The 9001-nt window shown below is 38.0% G+C and overlaps 1 protein-coding gene across 1 annotated transcript in view; it reads right to left on the reverse strand.

Moving 5' to 3' along the window:
- ATM (ATM serine/threonine kinase) overlaps positions 1 to 8946 on the reverse strand; it is a 57712-nt gene extending 48766 nt beyond the window's left edge. The window contains exons 1-12 of the mRNA XM_084201462.1: positions 8872 to 8946; positions 7099 to 7196; positions 6901 to 7013; positions 5582 to 5727; positions 4998 to 5162; positions 4031 to 4196; positions 3497 to 3735; positions 2567 to 2730; positions 2159 to 2328; positions 1247 to 1618; positions 517 to 711; positions 124 to 219 (exon numbers count right to left, since the gene is read on the reverse strand). Of these exons, the coding sequence (XP_084057588.1) occupies positions 124 to 219; positions 517 to 711; positions 1247 to 1618; positions 2159 to 2328; positions 2567 to 2730; positions 3497 to 3735; positions 4031 to 4196; positions 4998 to 5162; positions 5582 to 5727; positions 6901 to 7013; positions 7099 to 7170 (1898 nt within the window). The 5' untranslated portion in view covers positions 7171 to 7196; positions 8872 to 8946. The remainder of the gene's footprint in view (positions 1 to 123; positions 220 to 516; positions 712 to 1246; positions 1619 to 2158; positions 2329 to 2566; positions 2731 to 3496; positions 3736 to 4030; positions 4197 to 4997; positions 5163 to 5581; positions 5728 to 6900; positions 7014 to 7098; positions 7197 to 8871) is intronic.
- Between the last annotated feature and the right edge of the window lie 55 nt (positions 8947 to 9001).

Below are 9001 nucleotides of genomic sequence, written 5' to 3' on the forward strand. Positions count from 1 at the left end.
TATCTTGCATCAGAACATATTTCAGTCTTATTAAGAAGAAACTGGATATAGTCCAAAGCATTGATGAAAGATGCAGCAGCATTCCTAGCTTAAGTACCTGCAATGATTAATTTGAAAACATACCACTTAGCATCATTTTGGAAAAAGATCATGGAGGCTCTGCAGTTCTTCATTGTAAGGCTCACAAGAATTTTTTGTAATACAAGATGAGGAAAATCACTGTAAGAAAGAAAATGTTTTCATATTTTCTTGCAATTAGACAAGCTCTTGGGATTCCTGAATGAAATTTAAGTTTGCACTGAAGATTTCTAATGCATAGGTCACATATCTGCCATGATATGGACAGATAACCAAATTATATCCCCAGAATGACATTCAACAGGAAGCTGAAAAACCCTACAGACTCTGCTTAAGCTTTAATATAAAAGAATTCTGCATTAATATAAAATGTTTTTCCCTGCAGATTTTGTGTTCCAGGGCGAGCTTACATGTAAAATTATGACACAAAAACTTTACCTGAGGAGCACAGGAGGCAACTCTGCACATTCTTCTATTTCTTCTTCCAAGTAGCTGGACAGGAGCCATTTCATTATTGCCTCCCTTAACACAGAACCCAGATTTCTTTCAGAACTATTCTGTTCCATTCCTATGTCCAAATTTTCTGGCACTGAATAGGCAGACATCACTAATGATAAACAACATATAGCAGAACTGCAACAAAAATGGAACAGGGGATCTGTCAGAAACTATGTAGTATTTGTTGATTAGCACTCTAAAGCGAAGTGAGTATTTCTGCAAGCACAGGAAGCATCAAGTACATAAGCAAGTTAAAAAGCATGCATACTGGTCAACTCCTTCATTAAAATCTTTGCATTTTCATTTTTTTTGGCTATTACAGACATTTCCTACCTATCTTAAAGACTATGTCAGAGTACTTATTTCAGAATTAAAATTCAGAAGAAAATATGCTTCTTAACTTGAAAAAAATCAACATCTGTCTGTCATGTCTTTAAATTTTTGGTCCATTTTAAATTTTATTATATTCTAAACGTGAACATGATTGCCTCTTCTGCCTCTACTCTCAGTCTTTTTACACATTTATGGTAATTTCAAATGCTTGGAACACAAATACACAAATGTGTGCAGTTCTTGAATAGAAATACAGTCACAACGACAATAATATTGAGTAACACAGTAAAGAGGAATGTGAATCAGACACAAGATACTATCCTTGATTCCATTTTACCTTGAAGGTTTGCATGCAGGTCCTGAAAATATTTTCCAGAGCTCTTTATCTGTTAAAACAAGGTTCCCTTGAATCATAGCTCCAAGCAGCCCAAAGCTCTCCACTTCAATTTGCTGAAGGCTTACGCTGCGAACGGTAAGAGTCCAGATTTTTGCCCAGGTTCTCTGGAGCTCCAGCTTGTGGGTGCTTTTCAAATCAGTTTTCTGGTTTTGACACAAAGCTACCTCTGTGAGACACTTCAGCACGTACGGGGTCCTTTCTCCTCGGCGCTGCTGAGGCAGTAACTGGTGAAGGACATTGAGTAAGGCAGGCAGCTCACTGTTAGGAATACTCATGGGATACCTGGATATTAGCTGACTTGTGATCTGTAACCTTGAAAACACAAAGTAAAGCAATTAATACCAAATATACAGAAATTTGCATTTTCAGCAGTAAATGAACAAAACCTTCTTTGATTGCCATTTCTCATTTATATTTTATGGCATTGAGCTGATTTGTTTACTATCAAAAGTTAAAGAGTCAGTATTCCTACCATTTTCACTTGTGAAGACTTCTCATCTAGCCTCACTACCATTAACAGTTTCTTACAGTTCAGAGGCCACTCACGGCAAACAAAATATCACTCAGTTAAGGTCCAAGGTAAGAAGCCAGGCTTTGGAATAGTTTACAGGATAGGTATTACAAAAAACTGTGCAAACTCGTCCAAAATTGCCAAACTTTTAATGGTCACTGTACCATGACACAGCCATCTAAGAGCAACTTTCCAAATGATCTGACAATCTAAGTTCACTGCTTAGATATATAATCACAGCATGTCCAGACACCCAACTTAAATGCACAACATATTCAGGAGAATGTTAAATGTAAGAAGATGTCTTGAGTGATACTTTTTTCATGCAAAGATGTTATTACCAAGGTATGACATCAAAATCCTTCTGGGATCTCTGCATGTTGTCTCGAATGACCTCCCAGCCAAGCTCAATCCTCCTGCGCTTGTTTGGCACCACGTTCTCACTGGGCTCTCTTTGTGAAACAGCATATGACTGGGTAATTTCAAGGACTTTGGTATCCTCTGTAAAAACCTTTCATAAAGAAAAATTTAGAAGTATGTCAATTTAAGAAAAAAAAAAAAGCAGCAGCCTTTACAAGAAAACTGGAATACTTACAGCCTAACAAGAAACACAAGTGAAGTACAGTATAATGCACTTCTAAACTGTACAGAATTAACAAAATACCACAGATCACAGACAAAAGGTATGAGTACTTCAGCAAAGGATACAGCTCAGTATAGTCAATCATGTATTCAAATAAAAATGTTACCTGATGACAAATATCTGCCATTAACTCAATTAAATTTTCCTTCACAGCAATATTACGTGAGCCTGAAGAATACTTCCCTCTGCTACTGATGAGATTTATTTCATTCACCAGCAGATCATACAGGTTATGTAAGATGCTTTGCCACTTTGTAAAGTCATATGCACCTGCACATGCAAAAACAATTAAAAGATAGCATGTATCACCCACTTGATACAATACATAAACCTACCTAGACAATGAAAAATACAGACAAAATCTGAGTAAGGCACAAGCTCAGCAAGTGCAGGCCTGAAAAGCAAATTCTATACTTTAGAACGAATAAAGTAAAAAAGGGGAAAACTTAAGAGAGAACTTAATCAGCATATAGAAGTAATTAGGGTAGGAATTAAGCTTCTAATAAACAATTTCTCATCTAACTGGAAAGAATAGAGTTAAAGGTAATGGGTAGATTTATACAGAGTATTAAAAAAACTATGCTAGAACTAAAATAGACCATGACAAACATAATTACTGAGTTATATTCTCTGACCAGTTTTATAGTGTAAGTCGGACTCAACTAACAGTAGTAATTTCTGGGTTTAAATAGATCTGGTAAGACACCAATACATGTGGCAATCTAAACCAAATCTAAATTATTATTTCCTTTCCCCAAAGACTTTGTATTTTCATTTAGTAATTAAAACTGCCTTTTAATTAAAAGATGCCCCAAACTTTAAAGGACTTAGCACAATTAATACAGTCTTAGCAGATACAATGTGAAAACTCCTTTTCACTTTCACTCAGTATTAACCCACAGCATAAAACTACTGACAAATAATCATCACTACCATTAATGTTTCCGTGACTCAGTAACAAAATTCAGAGTTGGCACAATAATTTAAACAATGACATGCAGCAATAATAAAAAAAAAAATACGCTTTTCATTGTACCTCTTCCCTGAGTTTTTGCACCCTTTGGATGATGAATATGAACTTGGAGATGAAATAACTCAATTATTGATTCTTTCAGGGAATCCTGTGGTCTATACTGAGTCCACATGTAAAGAACCGTAGGCAAAATTTCTTCCCCTACTTTGCAAATCTGTATGCGACAGTTGTCAGCAAACTTGTTGCAGAAGATATTCATTGCTCCAACAATATGATCCAGGCCTGCAGTATTCTTCTCCTGTCTGCAACAAACAACAATCAAACCAACAACAAACCTAACACTCAAACTTCCAAGCAAAATAATCTTATTTATTTTCGTAAGTATTGTTTAAACACAAATACTAGCAAGTAACATTCAGAATAGTATTTGCTTAACAAATGCACAAGTCATTAGTATTTTAGAGAAGTTCCTTAACTGGCATTCAAAGGCAGAAGAAAATATATCTGAAGAAGTATTATCTGTTATTACTCAAGTCTAATCCCAAGTATTTAATATAAATTATTTTCTAGCATACAAAAGGAGCACTTGCAACATACCTTGCAGACTGCATTGCTTTTGAAAAGAAGACAAGCATGTCAGAACACAACCCATCTGTTTGGAAGCAGTACCCTCTCGTAAGTGTGTGAATTATCCTAGCCACTAAGACTCTATTAATGCTCCCAGAAGGTTTGAGGTATAAATGGCCATACCGGGTCAGCAACTCTGCAAATGTATAAAAAAAAAATGCAGGTAATTATAGACATATATATTACAGAGGATTACATTAAAAAATATTGACACAAAATATTGCATTAAAGACACAGAGACCACCCCTCTGTGGTCAACAGCTGGAATCCATGTTCTTACTTTCAACAGCAACAGATCCCTGATTTTATAAATAAAAAAGCTGATTTCTCTAATGTAGCCCAAGAGTTATAAGCAAGCATTAAGGTGGAATCTCTAGAAAAGTTTATAGCAACCTTCATAAAGATCACATACCCTTCCTTTAATAACAGCAACTTGTTCCACTTACTGGATTAAAGTCTGACTTCCTCTACATATATAGCCTTCAGCCCTGCCTCACCTCAGTAACTAAATTCCACTGTGCTCCTTACGATCTAATGTCATCCTTTCTTCTGCCACACTTCCCAGTTTTGCCCATACACAGACTCAGCTAACCTCCATGTTCCTAAAGAAACTAACCACCACACAGCAACCCACTGGCTCTCCATGCCTCTGTTCTCATCCAGCTGCCTGTGCAGACCATGCATACATGACCTGACTGTACAGAAGTGCTTATGCTTCAGCAAGAATAGACAAACAGTACACAGAAAGAAAAAAAAAATCAATTCCTAATCTTTGTTGCTTTGTTTACTTCAAGTGTAAGCCCTTAGAGGCTGACACAGCTTAACTCCATATTTTGTGCACTACCTCACACAACAGGACATCGAACAAATAAAAACACATCTAAAACATGCTTCTACAGAAGGAAAACATATTTCTAAGTAGGCTCAAAAATGTTACCTGACCATTGCTGCTGGGATATCTCACACCAGTATTTCCTTACTGACAGGATATCCTTTAGGAGTATACTACTACAGTCAGAACCATAAGCAGCACAACTTATTGGATCTCTTATAATTTCTATGACATAAATCAGAAGTTCCTGACATTTCAGTCTGGGTCCTCCTATATGAAGAAACAACATGAGATTATTTAATTAACCCAAATTGTACCAAATAAATCTGTAATTAATTGTTTGTAAATGTTACCTAATTAAAAAAACAACACAACAAAACACCCAAACTTACAGTTCTGAAACAGTTCTATGAGGAAATATTTTCTTAAACTGTTTCTAAAATATAAATTACCAGTGGGAGGATCTATCAGTTATAGACACATCGAGTAATTAGAAAAAGGCACTGTGAACATCAAAAAGGACAGAAAAGGAGCACAAGTGATGGATTCACATTAAGATTTTTAAATAGCAAACACCTGGAAGCAAATATGATGAACCCTACATTGGTAACTTAAAAATTAAAATTCAAAGTTGAAAGCAAAGCACCAAACCAAACCAGTATCTCTATATAATAATGTGTATTACTGACGTTTATTAGCACATCTGATTAAGTATTTGACCAAGCTTCCAACTTCTTGAATTTTTTTCTGTCTTGTAGTTTGGGTTGAAGCAGATGCATTTGGTTTTGTCAGCTGCAGATTTTTAAGTTCTTTCTGGAAATATTTCTGCAAGACACTTCAAAAATAAAAGAGAGATTAACCAAGGATCTGCTCATTTATGACCGAAGTAAAATAGGAAGATGTTGGTTTAGGCTAAAATGCCAGTTCCTGTTCTTCTCACAATTCTAATTATCAAAGACTAAACCAAACTGAAATACACTACAGTCCAAGCATGACGGGAAAACAGTCTATAAAAGGAGATGCAAATTTTAAAGAAAAAAGTAACTTGGAGTAGGAACCAAACTTTCCTTTAAACTTTGCACAGTGCTAAACATACAACTTACAATTAGGAAAAAAAGCATTGCTAAGTATTTCTATTTACGCTGTAACATTATAAAACAAAATAATAAGAAGTACTTATCATTGCTTTTATTGGGAAAGCCTTTCAGTCCTATTTCCTTATAAATCAAAGTTAATATATGAATTATATTTTAGATCTATGAATAAATTAAACTTTTCACTATATTTGCTATAGATTTTCTAGCCTTCTATTTGAATTCAGTTTAGAGGCTTTATTTTTGTATTTCTCGTGTGTTTTCCTAATATATTACTGTCTCTAAAGCAATATATAAAATTTATCAAGTACTTTTTACGAAACTTTTGGTAAACCTGTGAAACAAAAACTATTCCAGTGCTGTCAAACTAAAAGAACATAATGGAGAGCAGGAACCCATTCAATGAAAAGCAATAATTCACATGAACTTCTACCATGAAGTTTAAGAACTTATCACACTCATGCTTAGTCCAATCTTAAAGTACACCTTAAGCAGACTGTACCAAAGATTAGCCTCTACAAACATGCCACGGTCCTTCTACTGTATCTTGAGGAATTCAGCAACACAAGAAACTTTAACAAACCTACCTGTAATCCACCTAAGAACTATAGACTGAAAATCAGAAGTGAAGAATAATTTTCCACAGAAGAAAGCAACTATTATATTTGCAAGTAAAGAATCCACCCAATTAATGAGTTTCCTAGCAGTTTTCTGTAAGGGTTAAGTGTGGCACTTTTGGCCATTTTAAACTTACTTCCTTTGGAGACTAAGGTAAGTAATTACTTGTTTATAAGCTGACAAGAAGTCTAAATCAATATACAAAAAGATAAGCACTAAAATAGGCTTAACAAACAAAAGACCAATGTCCCATTCAGGAAAATTGTGACCATTCACAAACAAAACCAAGGAACTACCTAAATACAGCATCCCAGTTGAGTTGCTTTCCTTGTTTAGAATCAGAATTCCGGTCCAGCTGGAGAACCGTTTCAGGATCACGGAGAAGTTGCTTGAAATTTTCAATTTCCTTCTGAAAATGTATTACAAGAAGAATAATTGTTTATGATTCACTTCATTGCTATTGGAGGTACACCATCCAAAAGAAAACTTGTTACCCTTCGCTCCACAGCTTTCTCATTTTCAAGGCGACGACAACAAACCAGCAGATCGTGTAATGCAAGACTCATGGTTCAGCTTAAAGACTCATTTATATCTGCAACAGAAGAAATGGATAAAACAGTAATTATTGACCACACAGCCAAGTAAAAAAAGTATACTGAAAGTCCAGTATCAAACAGAACCACAATGTTCAATGTTTCATGGAAAAGCTCATTTGCAGCTGGGTCAGTCTTATTGGTTGCAAAACTGAAGCAGTTTCACGTCAAGAATGCAATCTGCTCCCACAGACAACAGTCACAGAATAACTGCAGAGAACCCCTACACATAACTATGACTTCCTCCCTTTCTATGAGTGCTGAGTAGAGATGGACAGACGAGTGGGAGGACAATTATATGAAGAATGACAGAGCTAAATACACTCTGGCAAGTGGCACTAACTTTCAGTAGCTCTCTTAACCAGATACTGCCAGGAGAAGGCACACTTGAAAAATGCTCTCTCACATTGTACACTTTCATAGGTAGGCCCTATCTATTGAAAAACTATCTATTAAGTATTAGTCATATGAAAAAACACAACTTTTTCCTTCTGTGATCACTTAAAATTACACCTCCTCTTCTTTGACAGAGGTTGGAATTAGCTAGACCTTGCAGTACATGAAATTATGATGCTGCAGATCACAACCATGACATTCTATTTAACTGCCATGCTTCTATTTTTACACCCTTAAAGCAGACCCAAGAGAAACCCTCTTTGGAAAAGACATATCACACTGGCTGGAAGTAACTCCAAACACATGCTGCTGCTGTAATAAGCAAGGGAGAACAAGTATTCATGATGCACAGCACTGCATCTTGAGTGCTTACATGAGAATAAAAATAGCCATTTAATTAAGTAAAACTTTAAATATCGACTGTCTTAGACTGCATTTATTTCCTTTGGCTTCCATCAAGATCAGGCTGGGGCTAAGTACAATCAGAGATTTGGTGTCTGATAGATGTGTATGAAATATAACACATTTTAAGTGTGAAGGCTGCCTGTACTGTACAACTACACTTATTTAAATTAAGTGCTCCTTTCCTAACTTCAAGAACCATGGAATATCCTAAGGTGGAAGGGACACACAAGGACCCCCGAAGTCCAATTCCTGGCCTGAAAGTGTTTCCAAACAGCTCTTGCATTCTGGCAGGTTGGCGCTGGGAGCCTGTGCAAATGCTCAACTACTCTGTCCCTCTGGTGGTCGGGCACTGGAACAAAAAATAACCCAACCCAGCACACTTGATGCTTTTGCTGGAAACGAAACAGAAACCTCTCAAACACCAGTGGCTTCTGATGCGCTTGATCGAAGTGTGGCAACAGGGCTCGTCCGCTATAGGGCCTGGGCACTCAAGAAGGCAGCCCTCTCATTTGTACTTATTGGTATTTCAACAGCCGTAACAAAAGCAGTGAAAAATTCCCAAGAATGAATCCACGTACTACTTCTCTTCCTGCCTATACAGTTTTCCAACTACCACACGACAGCCACCTTCACGCGCTACATGAATGACCCATGGCAATGCAGGCGCACCGAACACCACGAAAGGCGGAGAGAGGAGCTGGCTGGGGCGCTGCGAGGTGCCCCGGCACAGGCAGACCCGCAGCGCCGAGCAGCAGCTCCGGTCCCCGGCAACCCCGGGCCGCCGTCCCCCGCGCCGGCGCCCGCGGCCCGCGAGCCGCCCCTCAGCACCCGCAGCCGGGGCCGCGGCCGCCCCGCCCGGGCCCGGCCCCTCACCTCGGCCGGGGCGCACGCAGCCCCGCTCCCGGCGGCGCGGCGCAGAGCGGAGCGGGGCTCACGTGTGGAAGCAGCGGCTACGGGCGGACCTGGAAGCGGATGAGCGGCCGCGGCGGGTTCCGGCGGAAGG

This window comes from Fringilla coelebs, assembly GCF_963513975.1.
Source record: "Fringilla coelebs genome assembly, chromosome: 2".
Lineage (NCBI taxonomy): Eukaryota > Metazoa > Chordata > Aves > Passeriformes > Fringillidae > Fringilla > Fringilla coelebs.